Source organism: Falco punctatus, assembly GCF_963210335.1.
Source record: "Falco punctatus genome assembly, chromosome: 1".
In the NCBI taxonomy this organism is placed as follows: Eukaryota; Metazoa; Chordata; class Aves; order Falconiformes; family Falconidae; genus Falco; species Falco punctatus.
The window spans coordinates 121,011,335-121,034,191 of record NC_137580.1 but is presented as its reverse complement, the minus strand read 5'-3'; the positions used below and the strand labels follow the sequence as shown (position 1 = coordinate 121,034,191).

General features: G+C 42.3%; 2 protein-coding genes across 11 annotated transcripts in view; one reads left to right on the top strand and one right to left on the bottom strand.

The window, feature by feature from the left end:
• Positions 1-5,412: 5,412 nt before the first annotated feature.
• UTP18 (UTP18 small subunit processome component) lies at positions 5,413-14,383 on the bottom strand. The gene is made up of 14 exons (XM_080394212.1): positions 13,962-14,383; positions 13,673-13,800; positions 13,470-13,565; positions 12,744-12,823; positions 12,434-12,519; positions 11,981-12,106; positions 10,960-11,134; positions 10,515-10,615; positions 9,604-9,694; positions 9,158-9,281; positions 8,082-8,256; positions 7,336-7,478; positions 6,242-6,301; positions 5,413-5,563 (listed from the first exon to the last, which is right to left on the bottom strand). Exons 1-13 carry the CDS (start codon positions 14,331-14,333, stop codon positions 6,277-6,279), a joined length of 1,722 nt encoding a protein of 573 aa, XP_080250338.1. The 5' UTR covers positions 14,334-14,383; the 3' UTR covers positions 5,413-5,563; positions 6,242-6,276.
• A 114-nt stretch (positions 14,384-14,497) lies between these two features.
• The window catches only part of MBTD1 (mbt domain containing 1), a 31,967-nt gene continuing 23,607 nt past the window's right edge, over positions 14,498-22,857 (top strand). For 3 of the 10 annotated variants that reach the window (XR_013929235.1, XM_080394123.1, XM_080394121.1), the window contains exons 1-3: positions 14,498-15,065; positions 16,410-16,457; positions 22,506-22,707. Coding sequence is in view for 9 of the 10 variants with exons in the window: in XM_080394123.1 (XP_080250249.1) it covers positions 15,045-15,065; positions 16,410-16,457; positions 22,506-22,707 (271 nt within the window). In the remaining variant the exon portion in view is untranslated. The other 7 variants (XM_080394128.1, XM_080394127.1, XM_080394126.1 and 4 more) reach the window with 7 other exon arrangements.

Sequence of the window (22,857 nt, the reverse complement as noted above, 5' to 3'; positions counted from 1 at the left end):
CACATGTCTTAAACCAGAAATAAGTCACCAAAAAAAAAGTGTTTCCCCACTCAGCTGGAAGCAGCATCCAACCTTGGCTGTTCTGTAACAGACCTGCACACCTGGAGGAACCCAAGCACAGCCTCTGCTCCCTTCTACAATTATAATTGGATGTGATGACTCATTCTAGCATAATCGGTCAAAACAAATTTAGGGGCAGAAAAATCAGCCTTTCAGCCACACAATGTTCTTTTTTCAAGAAAGAAAACTTTGATTGGATATTCGCTCAATTTTGGCCAAGTATCTGTCCATAATACTCAATCTTTTACAGTAACTACTCTTAATTGGTACACATCGCTTTATTCCACAGCTTCATCTCAGTACATGGTGTCATACGTAGCTGAAATACTCCAGCACACAGAACCAACACTCCATGAATTCCTCTGTAGCTGTTACAAGCAGCTTGGGGGCCTGACTCTGCTAGATCAATTTATGCAGATAAAAGACGAGTTTGTGATAATATAGGCATAAATATTTTTATAAGCAACAATGCCCGTTACATAAAAAATTAACTTACACAGATTAGTCTTATTCATGACTCCCGTGTTATTTGCCTATTATATTTATACAACCACTTCTTGGGTGTGCTCAATTAAACGTAACCTTGAATTCCCTGTTATCAAAGACCTTTCTGTTCATTGTTTGATCTCACAGCATTTTGATTTTCTAACTCACCCTTAGTGAACTGAAGCACACTGCAGCCAGGACTGAGTGCTAACAGCTGTCCCACAGCATAACAAACACCTGCATTTTGTTAAAAATGACTCATAACACTACAGATTCAATACCCTGTGGAATTCACACAAAGAATCTCTGCAAAGGGGGCATAATTTTTTCTTCTGTAATCTAGCTGATGCCTTCCAACCTAGGAAGAAACTGCTTCTTCAGCAAATTGGGCTGCTGTCTCCAGAATCTAAGCCCTGCGTGCAGAAAAAGTTGGTTTGGGTGGTCTCCTGGAGCCGCTGCGGGCTGTTAGAGCACAGAGGCATGCCTGAGCGCAGTTGTAACAGGTTTGTACAAACACAGGACAGCATTCCCCAAGGAAGGACAAGCCACCTATGGAGTACAGCGAGACTCACAACAAGCTCTGGCCACTGTGATGCATTCGTTAGAAAAACTACATACAAAAAGCCCCACGGCTTAATTACGTCACTCTTAACGCAACTCCTCCCTGTAGATCAGTAGTTTTTTTACTACGTAACTGAAGCAATCTCACAAACACCAGGATGCTGAGGTTCGGAGCAACTACACAAGTTTTTGAACAATTCTTTTTGAAATTCAAGTACTCAAAACACCTTTTCTCTTCTAGTAGCTTGGAAATCCGCATCTAAAGCTTAAAACAAAGATTAAAGAGGAATAAGGAACCCTTGGGTTGAAGGATGATACAGACCCTTAGTTAAACACTGCACCACATCAGGATTTGCAGCTAGAAGTCATTCAGCCTTCATGAAACGGAGGGGTCTTCAAAGATCCTAAACCGAAGTTCACCTGCTCCCCTGTTCCTAGCCACGTCAACCTGTGAGAAACATCTTGCCAGGCCTAATTTCTTACCTCAGTCTCAATTCAGTAGAAACTGACTGAAAATACAAAATACAGACTAAACTCATGATAAACATCTTTATCTTCTGACAAGGCAGAAGAGCAGCAGCGGGTAGCAATTAAAAGTAAAGGGCTCCTGCTTCACATTTCCAGCCTCTCCTCTGCTTCAACTCTTCCTCCCATCTGTTTAAGGATAATAAACCATTCGGGATCACACACACAAAACGCAAGTCTCATATGGTGGGCACCCTCACATGAAATATAAGACTATGAGGACTGAGCCCTCAGGCACATTTTACAATATCTATTATGAAAACCAAATCATATTGCAGCCACTTCAAAGCGTCTGATCAACTTACAAGATCTCATTCAGATTAAGGGGTCTCAGAGTAATTTAAGAAGACGTATAGCTTGCAGTTTTAATCGCTGGAAGAAAATAGACAGGTGCAGACTGCCTCAGTGAAAGCGTCCCAAAATGAGTTATGCTGTACTGCCATCTCACTGTGACAAACACAGGACAGAAATATCTGAGTACCCATGAGATGTTTTGTTCCAGGAAAAACTATCATTGTTCCACAGCTGCAAGAGAAGAAATCCAAACCATGACAGGAATGTGACATTTAAGTGCCCAGCACACTGCTGCTGCTAGCTGTCCAAAAGGAAATACAGCATAAACACAGCAGAAACCAGTGCACGAGTGGCTGTGGTGTGCTGGGTACCAACTCCCAGAGGTAAGGGACAGTAGTAACTTTTGATTTTGTCCTGTACAGACTTGTTTCAGACACCCTCCAGAAGAGCTCTGTATCCTCCCCCTAGATCTTATGAAGCGTAGAAAAAAAAAAAGGGGGGGGGGGATTTAGAGGATCAGAGGCCTTCAAATACTTCAAGAAGCATCCTTCAGCAAGAAACCAGCTTCTTTTCAAGGTGTGCTATGACTACCACATCTGCTAGACAGGTTGTACTATATTCAAAGAGGAGAATCTAATTTGCTGTCTGATCAGCAAGCATTCGGAAAAATCATGTAGCAGCTGAAACAGTTCCACAAGGAAGAGATTTACATAACTGAACCTTTCCAGATAACTTTGAGAGCAGCAATCCTGGATATTGAATGAGACGGGAGAGGAAAAGAGAAATCATCCCGTTCTTTAAGAATCTGCTAAACCACCTGCACCAAACACGCAGCTCAAACAGCAGCAGGGTCAAACAGGAGATTCAAGACAGACTTGGTAGCAAACCCAATAATCATCTAAACCACTGCTCCTCTTAACATCCAGTCAGGTTTTTTCCTGGAGATTTCCTTTCTAAGCACTAACCAGACTAATTCTCTTTAGCTTGCAAAATCGGACAAGATCACAGCCTGAAGGGGAAAGGCTGCGGTGATAAATATTTAATGGCCTACATCAATAAAATTTATTTTGCCAAGGAGAATGGAAGGAGAGGAAAAGCAGAGAAATAATTCATTAAAAGAACTTCAGCTTAGCAACGCCAGAAAAAAAGCCATGCTAGGAAAAAAGGAATTAAATGCAAAGAGGTTTTAAATAGGTCAGAAGCTTAAATACTCCTAACACATGGCAAACTGACAAAGAGTTTTTCCAGAATGAGTGCACAGATGTATGTATACTCAATAGTAATTCATCCCATTGCAAATAAATATCCCTGGACACACTAATAACTTCAGCTTCTTGCTCTACTTGGTTCATCTCCTCTAACCTTTAAGTTCTGCTTAGTACATGAAAGCGTCATTGCTCAAAACCCATTAAGAAACACAACAGGCACCTTGAGGTTTCCTTTATTTCTCAACTCTTCCCCGTTTTACACTGGATGGGGCAGTAATTTATGTTCAGAAGACAAATGCAACAGCAAGAAATTAAGGTATTCAGTACAAAGCTTACACATTCTTGTACTGCAGTGCTCCCCATAATCCCATAGGCAGTTTAGTATTTGCAAAATCTGTGATACAAGTTGCAAGTAGTAGTGTTTAACCTCTCCTTCCTGCTACTGTTTGAAATAATTTGCAGTGATACAAGAGCATACAGCACCTCAGTATGTCTTCTAACGCTTTATTTACTCTCCAGCTTTATCCAACCTGGACCTCTTACAATCAGAAGTCGGGGGGTGGGGTAAGGAAGAACATCAGGGTTGTGCTCATGCTAACTTAAGCCCAGGAACCCATTAATCCTCAGGTCCTAATTCTACATCTGCCAATGACTTGCTCTATGGCTTTGAAGCACTGGATTTGGGATGTTTTATTTTAATTTTTAATGAGTTAAATACAAAAGCACGCGCTGCACAAAGAGTGGCACAGTCTCAGGCCAAGTAGTTTAAATGGTATTAATACTTCAGAAACTTCAGTGAGATTTGGTAAAAGATTTGATATATTTAAAACCCTACCTTTTTAGAAGTCTTTGATTCAAAATTATTTAATAATTTTGTGGATGAAGTCACACTACTTCAGCCCCCTAAATGCTAAAATAGAGATTATTAATCAAGGCAAAGCATGTAGATAACCACAAGCAAAACCTCACTCACCAGCAGTGCCGTCCCAGAAGTCCCCAAACCAGTGATTATGTCAAGTCCCCGAACCAGTGATGACATGCTGCCCTCTAGTGAAGTCGTAAACCCGTTCCAGCACCCAGATCTCTATACCAAAACCTCAGACCCAGCCAGACTTCAGCAAGATGTGTTCATAAACAGAAGTATCCTACAGCAAGCAACTTACATGTGTTTATAATTTAATTTTATTCTTCCATACCAGGGGTCCTTAGTTTGGGTTCAGCACTACAGTAAGGTTCAACGCTGTGGACAATTTAACACCTCCAGAGCATATTCTGCTTTTTCCTCCAGTTTGTGAAGTGAAGGTCTCATCTTAAAATGAACCACTGGCAAAGCCATTTTAAAAACCTGTTACATCAGAAAACACAATATTCTGTTCTTTTAAAACAGTATGACACGAATTTAACAAGCAGCTGGTATATTTAAAAATTTTTACAGGGTTCTCAAATTAGCTTTTTCTCATGTTCAGAGTACCTTACTGTAATGCCACCTTCACTGAAGGCTTAACAACTTCACTGTGGTTACTGGAGCACCTTGGCTCTTGATGCTATTGCCCAAAAAGCTCCCTCATGTGAAGTGGACAGACACATTAGTCACAATTTATTCTCAAGGCAGGGTTTCTGTGGTAGCAGATCCCTAGCCAAGTTTTTGTTCATGCATTTAAGCAGACAGTCCCTTCAGGAACAAGGCGATCAGAGATGCAGTATCTGGCATCAGATGAAGAACCCGTAACGACGGCTGCAAAAGCTGTCCTTCATAGGTGACCCTAATGGCATCAGTATTTCACTATTGATTTAAAAACCTAGTATCAAGTGTTAATGAGGATGGTTTGCTTGCCACAAGACAGACAGGAATAGGGTGTTCCTGGAGAATTAAAGCCACATGACACATAGGTGGTTTTGTGACACACAGGCAGCAGTAAGCACAACTGAGGGTGCTCTTTCTCACTTTTAGTTTAGGCTACCTTGAAACTATACCTGGCCCAGTATGCTGGGATGAACTACAACAGCTGCAGCAACAGGGTTTCAAGCTAACTTGCACCTCCAGTCCACAAAACGCTGTTTCCAACCCAGCTCGAAGTGAACACAGCTGATGGGAAAGTGCAAGTCTAAACAAATGGAGCAGAGGTTACAGTTTACACAAAACTTTTCTGTTTCAGCACTGGAATGCTTCATAGACTCATGATAACTAGACACATTTAAGCACTTCTTGAAGACATGAGCTGAATAACAAGCATCAAGATCTACTTAGTCATTTGTTTACAAAAACCATCGGAAAAAGTTGGAACAACTTGCCTGGAAACTTCTCAGGTGCATTTATTAAGAACAACATTCAAAACCAAAAATGTTATATTAAGATTTTAGAGCTTCCGTATAAAATAAAAAAACTTGTTTGATTTTGTCAGTCTACTCGCATCTGCAGGTTACAACACCTAGGGAAAGATGAGTACAGAGAATTTTGTTAGTATCTTCCGAACATTTAGCCATCGCAAAATTTGATGCAAGCTTCACATGCAGAAGATGTACCTGCTTCCTGTCTGAACAAGTTGAGCTTCCAACTATTAATACATTATGGGTCAAACAACTGCTGTATTACTGCCAAGGCTACAGGTCTTTCCAGTTTTGCAAGAAGAGTCTGAAGTGTACAATAAAGTCCTATCTGCACAGAAGCTACACTTCAAACTTCAGAAATGTATGTAACTTAAATTTGAAATTACATTATGTAGAGTCATGCCGGCTCACTTCCACGACTTTGTAACAGGATCAAGCCAAGTATCTGCCAGGCTACAGCTGCTTTTGACAGCCCTGCCTATGGGTTTGACTCAAACACATACAGATTTTTAAGAACTGCTGTCAACAGGACCGAGCACGGCTTTAGATAGAACTACCAACTCCCTGTATGAGTATTAGTAAGACAAGCTGAGACTGTCAAGCCAAGCCTGACTTCTGCCCATCACGTGAAGCCAACTACACATGTGATCCAAACAGAACAATTTAAAACTACACAGTATTAAGAAGTTCTTGTTGCCATCTATAGAGAGGTGGAGACAGCAAAATGAAAATAAGGTTCCTCTAGACGATGTTGTCAACAGTTCAAGTGCTACTTTTACCTGAGTTACCGGTCCCCTGTCTCCTGTATCTTCTTTTAAAAATCTGAATAATGTTTCAGCCTGAAAAAAAAAGTTGAGAGATTTAAAGCTTTTCAGTAACCTGTTGAGTTAACAACAAAGAAGCAACAACTCTTCAGCAGCATCACTGAGTGCTCTTAGCTAATCTGAAACACAAGTGTAGCAAAAGATAGCAATGATCCACAAGCCACATTTACTTCAAGTGCCATTATAATATGCAGTTCAAGTTCAAATAAAGGACAAATCACAAGATTTAGTCACACTTTTAGACCCGCTTGAATCTTTTTGTAAATTCTCCGTCAGATTTTGCAGATTATTAAAGTCTCACACTAAAAATAGTTTTTCATGTATCACATGAAGTCAGTTTAAAAAAAAACCAACCAAACATTCATTCCTGCTCAGTTATTACCACTCCTTACCCCTGACCACACCAGCAGGAAAAAAACCACTGACACCACTTCTCCCTTCTCACAAAAAGGCTCAAGTTAAGCTTATGCTAGTCAGACATCAACCACAGAGTTCCACTTCCACATTGAAACTAGGATTTTAGAATCGAATTGTCAGCTGGCAAGATAATGCATTTACTCCTAGCTCCTCACAATAAGCCACGAAGTCTTGCTACACGCACTACCCAGCACACGCAGCGAGCCTTCAGACTTTCTGAGCCCCAGCACTCACCACAGGATCACAGGATGGCTGGGGGTGGAAAGGACCTCTGAAGCTCAATGAGAACAAACCAATGCCAGATACAGAAGTTAACACCAAAGCAGAGATGTTCTCTTTCAATCCTCTAAATTATTTTTCTTTTTTAACGGGGTGAGCATCCAGTACCTGGCTTTCTGCATCTTACGTTATTTCAGAACAGGACAATGACAGTTCTGCCAGGGATGTCTGCAGCAATGTGTATTTTATCAGACAATACCCAAGGCTCATGCTCCAGAAAGGAAAGCCAGCTGTGCACTCAGTGAAGTCCTCAGGTGAAATTCAGATCACAAAGTCAAATCTTATCATTTACAAGTCATCTGCTCCATCTTACAGAAGACACACACAATTAACCAACCAAACTTAGTACATACCTAAATAACAAAGCTTTGCCTTTGTTATTTGCTACAGAGAAAAAACCACTTCTGGGAGAAAAGTCCATAGATTGCGCAAGATAAATCTGTTTTCTTCTGAACACCGGGAAGTTTGAGAATACAGTATATGAAGGGATGTGTACCTATTGAGAAATAGGTCATTAGTTATAAGCTAGGAAAGAGCCACTAAAATGCAAATTAAAGTACAAATTTAAAATTGAAGGTCAATTAAGTTCAAATGTTCAGTTACATGCCTATTCTACATCACACTATATTGAGCTCTATGGGAGAGAAGGTGCAGGGAACACACTAGGAAGCCAGTTATTGCAACTCATTTGCTTTTAAGTAATTACATCAAGCAGTAAAAATAAGATTCAAAACTCTCAGATTAATTCAATAGTTCCACTGTTGGCCAGAATTCTGACAAGGCTGGCAAAATTTTGAATGAACTAGGAAAAACACCACATAATAAAACCATTACAGTTAACAGCTGCCAAAAAATCACATTTGTTGCCGAGTTATGTTTACAGCACTAAAATAAGGGCATTTTGGTAAACTAGACCCTAAAATATTATTTCCAGAACAACTCACATGAAAAAATGTACAGTATCTTGTACATATCCTGATCTACTCAGTCCTGCAGATTTTGCAGTATCTGTATCAGCTCAGTATCAGTTTTATTATGTCACCAGAAACATTTTTGATCAAGACACAAAAAAAGGTTGCGCTAAAGAAGCTGGACATACCAACTTGACAGCCTCATCAGTTTCACGGGAAGCCACTGCCAAGATTTCTGTGGTGGGATTGAAGGTCACACATGTAGCAGATGTAACGAGGTTCATTATGGCTTTAACTGGTTTAGGATGTTTTTCTCTGAGGCAGACATCAGTAGTATATAAATTTACAACTCCAGAAGCCGAACTAAAAAACAAAAGAAATTAACAGAGACTAAACAATGAAAAATGTAACATTTAGAGTACATATCACCTTGTTTCCTGTAGCCACCATTCAACTAAAAACCTAACTACCAACTATTTACTGGAGTTTGTAATTATATTTTGTTTGGAGCTTGATTTTGCGTTGGAGTTTCTAAGAGTATTCAGTAGAGGGGTTTGTTTGGGATTTATTTTCTATATGAAGAGATACACTTCACTGAACAGCCTTGGTACGTCCATCTCTTGCACAGAATTAATTCAAAGCAATGAGAGCTTAGCATCAAAAGATCCTGAAATACTTTCAAAGTTTGTTGTTGTTTTTTTTTTTTATATCCTATAGTGTAAGGCCACTTCAAAAATCTTCGATAGTGGGCTAAGAAAAGGCATACTGCACTGAAGTATTTGCTAGTCTCATTTAGAATTGACACACTAGCTGAAGTTGTACCTCTGCTAAGTATACTCGGAGAAGCACTTTCAAGCCTTCAGCTTTTGAGTTCAGGAATCTTTTCAAATGCTAACATGCTGTCTTGCAGGAGCCAGATGAGGAGTATAGGAAAAATAACTAGAAAAGGGGGAGGAGCTGGAATTGACATTTATACTACAGAATTTGCGATTTCAGTCAGTATGGTTTCAAAATTAACTACTAAAGCCATATATGGCAACAGTAACACATTAGGAGCGATACTGGTATGAAGTGTGTTACAGTATTTCAGATGTACACAGAACAAGTCATTATCATAAAACAGGCAATAGCCATCTATTCACATCCAGTCTAACCTTATTAAAGCCAAACTTATTCCCTCTTCCTGCACTCTCACCAGCCACCAATAAGCTTACTGAAGAACTTAAAAGTAATAGCAAGCAGCTGTCAAATCCAAGTTACTTACCCACATGCCACATACTGGTTATTTTTTGAAACAGCAATGCACTTTCCTTCCAGACAACCTTCATCTTCAAATTTGTGCAGACACTTTCTGCTTCTTACATCCCAAATGAAAACTTCACCTTCCTCTGGTTGCAGGATAAAGTAGAAGATTATAGAAACCACACATAGACATAGTGTGTTCTGTATTTTGTTAAAATAAAGCTGATTACACGACAACTATTAGCTCATTTACAACTACCAAAGGTAGGGTATTTTTTTTTTTTAATATGAACTACAGGCATAATAGAATAGTTAACTCCATTCTTTAATGCCCAATCACTCGATAGTTATTTTTAGGTAAAATACTGGCATAAAGTCTCTTAGTTATCTTTGAAAAATAATAGGTGACTGAAGAACTTACACAATTGGAATAGAATTATGATGAGTGCTGTTTGAGAGAATACTTACTTGAATAGCTATATATTTTACTGCTGTCTGGAGTGAAAGCAGATGCAGTGCATCTTCCGTTTACCTTCATAGTGCTAATCAGTTCCTTTGTCTATAGGATGAAGAACAATGGTCACAATGATACTACCAAAAACCTGTAGGAAAGTTGTTTCCCTACACCTGTCCTAGGAAAAAATCTTTATTTAGCTACACTAACATTAAAAGAACAGCATCAACATTGTCAGTGCCTACAGACCGGAGCACAAGCCGATGCTCATGAGTCCATGATCAATTTATTACCACCACACAACCACAGCTAGTTCAATAAACACTCATTTGCTGAAGGGTCTTCGTTATATAATGGAACTAAACTTTCGTTTTAAAAAACATTTTTCCTAGTATAAGTTTAAAACAGACCCAGCTGCCTTCACGTGGCATTTTAAAGTTTAACTGAAACAATTCTATATGTGTTATGAATCACAGTAGATGGCATGATTCATGAACATGACACACAAGCACACACTAGCGCTATTCCCAAAAAAGCAGTCCTGTATTTCTCCCGCCCTCAGACGCCTGTTTCCACGTCGAGGCCATTGCTTTTGTTAACACAGCATTCATGTAATCAGCCAAAATACATTGACATAGGCCTTGTCTCCCCAGAAAGGTTAAAACCCCATGAAACTCCCGTCTTGGCTCCACCAGTCCCAAAGAAAACAGCACAGTCAAAAAAAATTCTCAGACACCCCAAAAAAATTTTCTAAAGCTACAGCTAGTTGATTCAGCAGCTCATTTTTGAAGGCTGTCACAGTATGTGTCACACCTTTGTTTCAACTGAAAGCTAGATTGCTTTTCAGGTTAAATACAAGCAAGCAAATGCAACAGGAAAAAGGTATGAATGAACTGAAGCAACGTGAACCATGAAGAGAATCTACCTTCATTGACAACAAGTGAAGATAACCTGAAGTTCCAGTTAGAAGCATGAAAGATCCATCTGGAGAGAGTTCAAAGCTTTTGAGAAATCTTTCCTCCACACCTTTAAAAAGAGATTGAGAACTTCAAATTGTCATAATTCATTCTTTTCCCTCAACATTCAGAGGTATGACGAAGATGAGTAAGACCTGAATACACTTCAGCTTTTCATTTCTGTAATACACTGCTGCAGTAAAGCTACAGCTCAGCCTTGGTTGTGTGACCATTAGCTTTTAATATCAGAGACAAATTAAAGCCAAGAGATACTGGAGCAAATATCCCCAAAGACAAAGTAAAAATACTACCACCACCAATTCACTGCACCTCCTTTTAAAGCAAATTCATACGTCATCTCAATTTGGGACAGCTTTAATTATGCCCAGACACTTACAGCATTCTAAAACGTACCTCTTACTTTCTGTACGGGAATAATACTTCCACTCATCATGTCATACACATAGAACATGTTATGGTGAGTCCCAGTGGCTACAACTTGTTCTCCATCAACACTGAAACAAGCCTTATAAATTGGAAAACTCTCCAAATAGATGCTCTGTATTCTTGGATTCCTTATACCATCAACCTTGAAAAAACCCAACAGATTATCATATTAAGGAACATACCAAGTACTTGTACGTAACAAATTCATTATCAACTAGCCAGCACAAGGGACTCAAACAGTAGGAGGTACACCAGTTTGAAGCATTAATTTCTTCCTCTCTTCTCAATCTACAAGTAACCTGGCTCCTGGCTTCTTACGCTGTATTACCAAGCACTACCAAGCCTTCCTGGATATACTTCACATCTCTTAACCTTCCCTGCCTTGCCCGTGCTTGATTCAACTAATCACATCCATTGTGCTTAGTTAAAAAGGAAACATTTAGTTCACCTTCTTATTCGCTGTAGCCCCATGAGAGTATAAAATTCAGTTCATGTCTTTGACCATTTCACTGACACGTTGAAAGTTCCTAAAGTTACAGACTTTAGTTTTCAGAGCAGGGCAGGACTGTCCAAGGATGAGTAGCTTCCTGCTGCGGTACACTCTTAACCCCCAAAATGATTGCACAGCAATATTACATTTTCAACTTAAAGTGGACTACTTCCCAGATGATGGGCTTTACAAACTTAAGGAAAAAAAAAAGTCTCTTTAGTCCTCCTCACTCCAAACCTTAAAACCAAACGTCTCAAACCAAATCTTCAACTAAAAAAATCTGATACAACCAAGTCTGCTTATACTCTGTGTGATATGAAGTCACAGATGGAAATTTCTTTACAATGGAACCCAGTTCCATTGTAAACACAGATGTTACAACCCCTGTGTGCACAGGAGAGAAAACGAAATCTATCATTCCAGGCTGTTTCAGGTATACTTAGCAGAAAAGATTCTGTATTAGTAGCCATTTACACAGCATAGATTTAAATTCTTCACCTGAAAGAGTGACACAGATCGATCATGTCCAGCAGTCATGACTACTTGCGCAGAGGGATGAAACTGCACAGTTGCCAGTCTTCCATCAGCAAAACGTTCCTGATTAGCGGGCAAGCAGGTGCTAATCTAGAACACAGATCAAACTTTAAAAAGTCAAAAAACTGACTCTTATCCTGATGAACAGCTGATTTAATTGCTCTTTAATCCACAAGAACAAGATCTCAAACTCTATGATGAAGTTTCATACAGCATAAACAGTATCTCAGTTTATTGTTTCATGCTTTCACGATGTGAACCGTCAAATTTGTCCAACTACTTACACTCCAGAGTTCCCAGTTAGAGATGCCAAGAAGAAATTCATTGGATCACTAATTTTACTACCCAAACAGCAACCAAGAAGCCAAAGCATGCACATGGGTCACAATGAAGCAAAAAGATAAGGCTTGCCTTTACCTTCAAAATACCTCTCGGCAAGGACTCTGAGTTTGATATGAAAGCGCCAGTCTTGCAGAGCAGATCATCATCTTCATCACTGTCACCTAATTAAAAGAAAGGCTAATTCCACAAACACTCCCACACCAAAACCTACAGATTCCTTACAAAAAAGATTAAATCAAAGCACACTGAAAGAAGGAACAGAACTAACTTATCCATCATATTATCACACTACTGAAACTGAGAAAACATTGAAAATAATTCTTTTCTAAGAAACCGAATAGGAAAACAAAGAAGTGCTTATTAGAATAGTAATGAATTTATTTACTGTCACTTGCAGTCCTTTTGGATTTCTTCCTGTTTTCTAAGTCAGCCCAGGCAGGAACTCCTCCCATAGCTCGCTGAAACCTAGCAAGAGAAGGGCAAAAGGGAAAAAAACACCATCACACAGCTCAGAAAGTAGCATCCTTCTATGTGTTAAGTACCTATGAGATGTATAGTCACAGTTATGTGAGGTTCCTTGCACTCACAACACTATGCAAGTTTTTTAAAGTTTCACCCAGCTTTCTGTGTTTCACTTACTTCCTGAAAACTGAAGCAAAACTATACCAAACATGAAAGCATTGCTCTTTGGGGTGATATTAACCAATAGCATAAGATGACACCAAAACATCTGAAGTTCTGTTTTGCTACTGGCCATACCCACATTTCAGCTCGTTCTTATATACCATCCCAAGTTAGTATCATCCATCCCCCTATTTCTAAAGCTATATATCACTATAAAAATTCTGGTATAACTCCCTAGAAAATAAATTAGTTTGTGCACCTCTACTAAAGCAAGTATTAAACAAGTTCGTCTAGGCAATGCTAATGTGCATTTTATTTACTATTCTTACTATTTTGGCTTTAAAAATACTGCAAGAAGCACTGCCTTTAAGCAGGCCACACGAATAGCATGGGTAAAGAGGAAAATTACTTTGATGACTAAATGTCAAATAAATGTGTCTTATCTCATCTTAATAAAGACAGCCACAAAAACATTAGTGAAACTCACTGTTCTTCAAGTCTCTGCTTTAGCTTTTTCTTCGTAAGTATCTTCTCAGCATCACTTTTCATGAAATCTTTCCGATACTTATGGGTCATATCAACACTAGAGGGGAAAAAACCAGACAAAACAGTTAGATCATTCAAGGTGAAGCCAGTTACAGTCACTCTGAAGCATGATATGTAATTCCCCCCCCGCAAACTTGAACTTACTTTTCATCAGCTTCATCATCTTCATCCACCCAGACTGGCTTTTTAGAGACGAATTTACTTTTTGCTTCGTTTTCTACTTCCGAATCACTAGAGTCTCTCTGGAAACCTCTCCTCTCTGTGGCATTAAACTGCAAACAACCAAACAGGCAGCTTAAGCCCAGCCACGGGTCGGTGCGGGGAGATGGGGAACGGGCAGGGGGCCGAAGCCAGCACCAGCCCTGCTCGGGGCCGCCCCCCCGCCCCAGGAGAGGGCACCGGGCGAGAGCCGCCCGCCAGGCCCCAGCCCTACCCGCGGAGGATCAGCCAGGCGCTGCAGCAGCTCCTCCTCCTCCACGCCGAGACTAGCGCCGAACACCAGCTCCTCCAGCTCCCGTTCGGCGCCCGACGGGCAGCCAAGCACCTCCCGGTGCCAGGCGCGGCGAGCGGCCTCCGCCGCTGCCTGCACAACCGTGGCCCGCTCAGCCGCCGCCACCGCGCTTGGCTGCTGCCCCCTCGCTGCTAGCTTCGTTCGCTTCATTTTCTTTACGTTCCTCATTTTTTTTACTTTCATTGTTTTGTTTGTTTTGTTTATTTTCTTTATTTTCGTGGTTTTTGTTGCTTTCGTTATTTTCTTGGCTATCTGCGCCGCAGCCGGGCCAGGGCGGGGTGCCGCGCGCCCCATACCTCCTCACGGCGCCGCCGGAACCGGAAAGCATGCGGCGCGTCACGTGACAGCTCCACTTATACAGCCTCCCTCGCCCCGCCCCCGACCGTGATAGGCTCGCACCGCCGCCCCTCCTCTCCCCGCGTGACCCGGCCATTTCCCCCGCCTCCAGGCGCCGTCACGTGACCCCCTTTCTTTGCTTTCCCTCCCTCCCCCCTACCCCGCGCTCCACGTGATGCGGCCCGCGGCTGGGCCGCCCCATCGCGCGGCCGGGGGGGCACCCCCACCCCCGCCCGGCAATAAGCGCCCCCGAGCGGCATCTCAGCCGCCTCCCCGTGCGCGCCACCACCCGTCTCAAGGCACGGCGAGCGGCGGCGGGGCCGCTCTCCTCCCCTAAGCTCTACCCTAGCGCTGGGCAGCCTCCTCCGCGCTCCGAATGGTTTGGCCCGGAGGGGGTACGGCGAGCGAGGAAGCCCCAACCAGGCGGGAGCCCAATGAGGGCGCGCGGTGGGCTGGGCGCCGCGCCTGCGCAGCGCCGTATGCTAATGTTGTTGATGTTCCGGCGCCCGGAGTTGGGTTTCTTTCTCTGGCGGAGTGAGAGGCTGAACTTTCCAGGCCGCCTCCTGCCCCGCCGGGCCCGGCCCCTCGCAGGGGGAGGCGGCAGGCGGAGGGGGCCGAGCCGAGGGGAGGGGGCAGAGGCAGCGGGCGTCTCCTGCCCATGAGGGCCTGATGGAAAACACAAAGGACCTGGTGAGTAGCGCAGCCCGCGGGAGGCGGCAGCCGCTGAGGGGGGCGAGCGGGGCGGCTGGTGTCTGAGGGGAGCGAGCGGGGGAGGCGGGGGCGCTGAGCGTTCCCCCCGGTGCCTGCGGCGGGGGAGGCCGCCGGCCGCACCTGTGTGTGAGGGGGGCAGCCCCGGAGCCCTCCCGCTGTGGGGCGGGGATGGGGCTGGGGGTGCGGGGTCGGTGGGCGCCGCCACGGAGAGCTGCCGGCGGGGCAGCCCGCGGCCGAGCGGCTCCCCCCGGGGTGGCGGAGCCTGTCAGGGGCCGCGGGCACGTGGGGGCGGCGGGGGCCCCTTTGTGCCCGGCCCGGCGGGGGCTGTGCCGGGGCTCGGCCGCCCCACGGCGCTGCCTGCGGGCGGGGGCCGGGGGGCAGCTCCGCCGAGTGCCGCCCCCCCCCGCGGGCTCCGCTCACGCTGCAGCCCCGGGGGTGCAGCCCCCGGCCACGCTCGCTGGGGCGCGCTTCGCACCAGCCCTGCCAAAGCCGGGGATTCCCTGCGCCCACCCGCCCCCACCCCCCGGTTATTTTAATTTCACGCCTGTTTATATCGTGACTTTGTTCCTAACGCGGGCAGCACCAAACCTGCGAAACCAGTTTCACTTTCAGCTTGTTGCTGGAAATGCTTTAAAGTGCAGCGATTTCTGTCCGATGTGGCTTTAAAAAAAAATTAAAAAATGCCTGTTACAAAGCGTATGCTGATTATGGTAGAAACGGCTGCATGCGAAAAAGTAATTAACTTTAAAACAACGATTTACAACGTGGGTGGCAGCCCTTGTGATATTTCCCATCTAAAACCAGTTAAAACTGTGAGCTGCGGGGCAGCCTTTTGTATTTTGAAATTAAAATTATTTTGCAGGTTTGGGAACCTGCGTTTACTTACTCGTCTGTTGGATTTCTTTATAACAGTCTGGCTTCAGCTTGTAAGGAATGGGGTAAAAAGGCTGAGAGAGCCTAATCTGGGAGCGAAAGCAGTATGTGCTTTTAAAAAAAAGCATAGTGGGTTAGTAGTTCTTACTCATTGCTTCTGCCTAGGCATCGTGTTGAAGAAGTGTGTAACGTAAGCTAGAGGGAAACATGGCAGAGGAATATACTGTCCGATGTGGAAGTTATTATTTATGCTTCAGGAATTGATTAGCTGTTCCCGAGAGCATCTCGGCTTGTGCAGGTGCAAAGGGTTGTAGGCTGATAGTAACAATTCTCCAACCTTGTTCCCTAAAGAGCTAGGTGACTGGGGCACTAATGATAAATGTGTACAAAAGTTCCCTCTCATTGGCTTTCATTTCGCTTACCCTCTAAAATTTGATTTAATTTTGCAAGGCTTTTGATACCTTCTGCAAACTACTACTGCATACCTTCATTTCTCAGGTAAGTCAGTACACTCTGGGCATGTGTGATATTTTGCTGAATCTGGCTCTGAGCACATGGAATGAATTCAGGTTTGGTTTGGGGTTGGTGGTGTTTTTTGGGGTTTTTTTACCATTTGAATTGTTTGGGTTTTTTTTTTTAATGGTAACACAGTGTTTAAAGTGAAGTATTTGCCTCTTCCAGATGCTCCTGTAAGGGCTTTGTAGAAACATAATGGAATTTGTAACGGATTTTCAGTTTTCTCAAAACTCGGATATTTCACATATTAATCATCACACCCCCCTCCAAAATTGCCTGCTAATTTGATATATTTTTTTATGAAAGAGTCTCCCCTCTTGTGTGAAACCCCCTGGGGAAGAGGCTATGGACAAAACCATTGGCAAACAGCAGAAACTGGCTTCAGACAAAATGCTGTCATACATAGCACATGAAGAGACAGGAAAAAACATTTCTGTAATTTTCCAGCAGAGATTTTACTTATTATAAGAGTGGAAGGCACATTTCCAGATAGAGGTGAGTTGCTTATATAAAAAAAGTAAGTTTGGTTGGTTCTGATTTCCAAGAATCCCAAGATGTTTAGCTTGGGGGGGGGGTTGTTTGTTTGTTTTTAATGAAAGCTGAAAGTGTGTTTTCCTTAAATTGGTACCATGTTTGAGTTTTCTTTTTTTTTTTTTTTTGTTATGTTATAAGGCACAATTAGACTTCAGTTCCACAGGGGGTGAGCTAGTATTAATACAGTAAATTATTTTGGTCAGCTAACATTCGGAAGAGTTGTAATAAATTGGTTCCGTCGTCCTGTTTCCTTAATGCTAACATCCAGAGCTAAAACTAAGCTTGTAGCATAAAACATTAATGAACTTTCGAAAACAAAAGCTGTGCGTCAAATTTAATACCAGCTGGGAAATACAGTATGGGAAATGTACGATTGTTAAGGATATCTGATTAAAGTAAATGTGTCTTATCACAGACCCTGGGCTTGAAGGTTGTGGTGACCTCGTTGCTGACCTTGGCCTCAAATACCATCTGTCCATACTGCTGTCATGATTCTGGGGGTTAGATCTGACTATAGGAAGCAATGCCTATCTCTTTAGGTGCTGGTAGGCCTTTGTTGAGCTACGGCTCTTGTACTCAAAGATCTAAATTGCTGCCCTTCTGAAACCAAGTACCAAATTGATTCAGTAGTAACAGCAGCCACTTTGAGTGGTTTGAAACCTTTGGATCATCCTGCTTTGACCAGGAAGCACTTACCCGGGGACAAGAAGTTTGATTACTTAATGGGGTGGGTTTTTTGTAGTAAGTTTTCACTTTCAAAACACTTGCCCATAAGTTTTGCCAATATTTGAGCATAGTTGTCATCAAGACACTAAAGCAATTTCCTGAGTAAGTATTTGATGTCTAATTAACATTAAATAGCGTTATTTTATGTTTTGGCCATACATTGTTCACCCTTGTGACCAGTTTTTCATGCTGAAAGAGTAGTTATTAGGCTCAAAGAATGTATGCTGTAATGTGCTGACCAAATTCAACTGTGTGTATATATATGTCTATATGTTAAGAGGGTGAAAAACTAGGTATTTTTAGTGGGTTTCCTGCTTTTAGGGAAACCGGCTTCCTTAACTATACTATTTAATCGTACCATTTGCCTTGTGTAGTGGTTAATTAAGAGTATTTTTTAAAAATAAGTTGTTGCCAAGTATTCACAGGGAGGAGAAGAAGAACAGGAAAATGGGAAGTTGGGCAGAATAAGAAAGCAGTTCTTAAGAGTTCCTTTCTCCACCCATCCCTTCAATAAAGAAAAGTATGCATGAAACCCCCCCGAGCAAATAGTCGTACAGGCTTATTTGCCAGGCCCACTCACCCTAGACTCTGTATTGCTCTGCCTAAAAATCTCCCCTGTTGAGGAACCGGTAATCTGATTAGGAAAATAAGCCTTGGCCAGTATGCCTAAAAGTTTGTCTTGTTCTTTTGTTTGTGCATTGCTTCTGCTTAATGTACTAGTAGACTCCCTCTTAGCGGTGGAGTTACTTAAGCTGCTGCTCTTTCGGTATTAACCAGCTACAAGGTTCTGCATTTTATAGTGAGCCAGACTCCTGCTCAAAGCATGCTTTGCAGATAGGCAGGATGCTATTGCCTTGTTAGAAGGGGAAAGAGCAGTAATCTGGTTCAGTTTTGAGGAAATCATAACCTCAGCATGATTTTTAGTGCTAAATCCAGCTTCTAAGAGTAGGAAACTGTGGGGTGGGTTGGTTGGTTTTCTTGTGTGCCTGCATTGTGAAACGTGGATTCATCTTACTATGGTTGTAATTGTTAGATGGAGTTACTAGAACTGTCAGTCTGTAGTAGTTTTTTTGAGTGAAGGACCGCATTCTCACGGACAGGGTCTCAAAATTCAGTGGGAACACCTTGCATGGCAAAAAGCTGTTCTTTCTGGGGCTTCCTTCCATTCCTAGAGGTCCTGTAGCTACCATGCTTGGGTGGTACTTTGTCAGACAGATAGTATTGCTCATCAGCTGGTAGGGCACGCTGCTGCTCATCTCTTGCAAGAACTGAGCAGGGATTGCAGGCGGCTGCTGTTACCAAAGCAGCTGCTTTATCTCTGTTATGGTTCTGTTTGAGGCATGCATCATCCTTTTTGTGAGGATGCTGCGTTTGACCTTTGGAGTTCAGAGTTGTAGCCCGACATTTTTCTGTTTCAGATATTAGAGGTCCTGTTCTTTTGCAAACTCCATCTAAGTTCTGCAGGAAGGGTTATCAGAGATGCCGCTTGCTGTTCACTTGTTGCTACAAATTGTGTTTCAACAGGAGTTAAAAAGAACTTTAGTGGTGTTTATTATCAAAATAGAAATGTTTTGATCTGCTCTAGAAAAATTCCAGCATAAGTATTTGCATATCATCTTCCCTAACTTCCACCTACTTCTGCGCACAAAGTACTTTGTATTTTTTTTGTTGTAAAACCGTACCTTTTCTAAGTCTCACAAAGCATATTCTGAGTAGTTTCCCCAGAATTACAGTCCAGGTAATAGCTATAAATTAACATTTAGAATGTCCTGTGTAAATTATCTGGCAAATGTGGTCATCTTCTGGAAAAAGCTTGAATAAAAAAGTTTTATAAGAACTACAGGATTATTTTAAAACAATAAGCAAAGCTGTTGTTTTGAATTGCTCATAACTTGAACTGGGACAATTTGCCCAAACTTAAAGTATGTGGAAACGTGATATGAGAGACTTGTTTTGACTCTGTAGTTAAACTCTACACACTTGATTGTTGCTACTTAGGTACTTGTATAATGCCGAAGAATAATTTTCTTCGTTGAGGGCCCGACTTCCCATACAGAAACTGAAAATGTTTTCTTTCTCATCTGCGGATGCTTTGGCAAAGAGACCTTGGCAGTAATATTGATGTTCTAAATCTGTGATGCAGAAGAAGAACAAAAAAGAGCCAACTGTGCTCTCGTGGTATGTGCAGTTGCCACCTTGCACCATGCTTCAGCTTGCTTTACAGCAGCCAGTCTGCCCAGTGTGCTACTGGTCTTGCCTCCAGCTTCCCATTTCTTCTTCCACTTTCTCCTGCAGTGGGAGCAGTGCTGCCTATAGTTTCTCTGCTGTAACGCTGGGAGCTGGAGGGACTGTGAACGGGCTGCGCTTCTCTTCCTTCTGAGCTGCTGCAGCATTTCAGACCCCTGCCAGCCAAGTACTGGGCAAGGCAGAACCACCACGTGGGGCCAGAGCTCTGCAGGGTGGAATGCAAAAGGAGTGTCCCAAGGCCACCTGGCACTGCAGCCTCTGGTAAAGAGTGGAGTCCTCCTTTATGTGGGATGAGACCCTCATCTCCTAGTGCAATCAGATCAGCAGGCTTGTGGAGCATGAGGGGATGAGGAAGGAGATCCTGCCCGTGGGCTCTGAAACACCGCTCTTACCTATCCCTAATTCTAGAAAGGATCGTGGTGTTCTGGTATTAGTTATGAAATGGTTAATATGGTATTGCATTTCATTTCTTAGCAGAGGCTGTGGTCAAGGAAAGTTAAATGTTGTGAGGCATTAAGGGGTACATGAAATCTTGAGGAAGATGACTAGTCCGCATGTTTTGATCTGTGAATTACTGGGACTTTGCAGAACACTGTATCCATGGCAACGTTGTGCTCAACTTCTGCCTTAATCTGCACACGTGTGCACACACAAACAAATAACTCATCCTGCATCGTGGTGGCTAATAGGCATCAGTAGTAGCGTACAGGTAAGGCTCGGTACCAGTGCAGGTCAGGGCTAGGTTTCGTTGTGCTGTCCTCTGATTGCAACTGTTACCCTAGCGACTTCAGGCAGATGTCAGTTCCTTCAAGGATTTGTCAAGTTATCCTAAGTTTTGATTGGGTTTAATATAATTTTGAATTGTTGGCTGAGGAACATGTGCATAATTAAAGTTGCACTGACTTTTTTTGCTGTTTTTTTTTTTTTTTCCAGAGCTGCTTTAAGTGTGTTAGATTTGTTTACCTTATTGCATAACCTTTTGTGTTTACTGGGTTTTGTTTGGTTTTTGGTGGTTGTTTTTTTTGATTGGATGCTAGGATTGGGTCAGTGTGGAAATCAGTTTTCCCTTTTAACTATAAGGAAATCCTTCCATAATAGGATTTAGTCAGATTGCGAAGAGGAATAGAGACTATTATAATAAAGGGATAGCGTGGCAGAAAAAGGCTCGGATGAGATCCAACAATAAAGATGTTCAGGCATATACTCTCTAGGAAAGGGATTTGGGGAATTACTGTGATGAAATCTTAAAGCTATGAATCCAAATGCAATTCAAGAAGGGAAAGTCCAATCACATGTTATTGTTTTTCTGCCTACAATGATTTTTAAATAAAATGAGCTCTTGGAAAAGGAAGTAGAGGCCAAGGCTTTCGTAATATTTTTTTCTGCTTTTTTGGCTGTACTTCATTCTCCTAACTTGTGCTTCTGTTGTGGAATTTTTCTTCTCTTTATCTGTTATTCTGTCAAACTTAGTATACTGACACTGTTAAGGATAATAGAAATACTTTAAGCTAAAAAATTTTAAGATTTCAATGAAGGCAGCTCACACAGCAGTAGCCTTGTTTCAGTAGAGCTGTGTAAGATATTAATAAAGTGAAAATTGTCACGGTATTAAAATGCATGTATTGGGTGTGCATCAGAAAAAAAGACATCAGTTAACCTATTGTTACTGATGACATAATTTTCAGTGTCTTTGCTGGACACGGCTTAACTGTTACACATTCTTCAAAAATGTATGGTTTTATTGGACCTCGGGGTTTTTTGGTTATAGGAAAACTCTTATTATGTAACAAGTTTTCATATATGACAGTGGCAAATTAGTCACCTTTCTTTCTATCTTTTAGCATTTATACAGACCCCATTGCCATAGTAACGGAGCTTTTCATAATTGTTAATGTATTAATCCTCAGAACGTCCCTGTGAGGTAGAGAGGTATTCCTGGTTCGCACGTGAGAGACTGAATCACAGGGAAGCTGAGTGATCCATCACCAGCCCCATGAGCCAGCGAGAGCGGAGATCCGCTCTCGTTTCTGTTCCTGGGGTGTAAGTGCCCTCTTGGTTGAACTGGCTTTTCTCTGCCCAGCTTTCTCAAATGAATGAATTTTAGTGAGATTGGCTGCAGCCGCCTGGGATGTGCTCATTTGCATGTAAGAGCTGTGTGGCTGTCATTACTCAGCACATCAGGTTTAATGAACTCTGAAGATACCAAGAAAAAGAAATGTATGGACTGCTACTGTGTATTCTCAGTGGATCGTGAGGTAGATTCTTCTTCCTGTATATTGCATCACCAAAAATTGGCTAGTTTTGATAATATCAATATGAATTTAATTGGCAATTTGTGGCCCATATGTCTATGCTGATAGAGCAGTTGGCTAGTACCTCCACTTTTGAAGGCTGATATTGACCTTTGAAACTTTTTAAGCTTGAGTTTGAAATCTTTGCATTCAGAATGCTCTGCTGTTCTTTGGGTTTTTGTTGTTTGGTTTGGTTTGTTGGTTTTGTTTGTTTTTTTAATTTTATTTTTAGACAGAACATACTTCACGAGCAGAAAGGAAAAGACGCGATTCATTCGGGATGTTTGACGGTTATGATAGTTGTAGTGAGGACACCAGCAGCAGCTCCAGTTCAGATGAAAGTGAAGAGGAAGTTGCTCCTTTGCCGTCCAGTCTCCCAATTATAAAGAACAATGGACAGGTCTATACTTACCCAGATGGCAAATCTGGCATGGGTAAGTATGAGGTGCAGGAGTGCAAAGAGTTTGATATTTATTTTTTTTTTTTTAGCCTGTGCCGTGAGGTGTCGGGCTCCAATCCCAAACATTGGTCCCAACTGAAAAGGGACCAAAACAGCTCAAATGTTGGAGTTGGTTTGTTTGGGG

Coding starts and splice junctions, on each gene's coding strand:
- UTP18 (XM_080394212.1), bottom strand. CDS start 14,333: ATGGGGCGCGCGGCACCCCGCCCTGGCCCGGCTGCGGCGCAGATAGCC. Junction 13,801..13,961: donor GCCTGGCTGATCCTCCGCGG/GTAGGGCTGGGG, acceptor GGTTGTTTGCAG/TTTAATGCCACAGAGAGGAG. Junction 6,302..7,335: donor GGCAAAGCTTTGTTATTTAG/GTATGTACTAAG, acceptor TTTTTTTTTCAG/GCTGAAACATTATTCAGATT.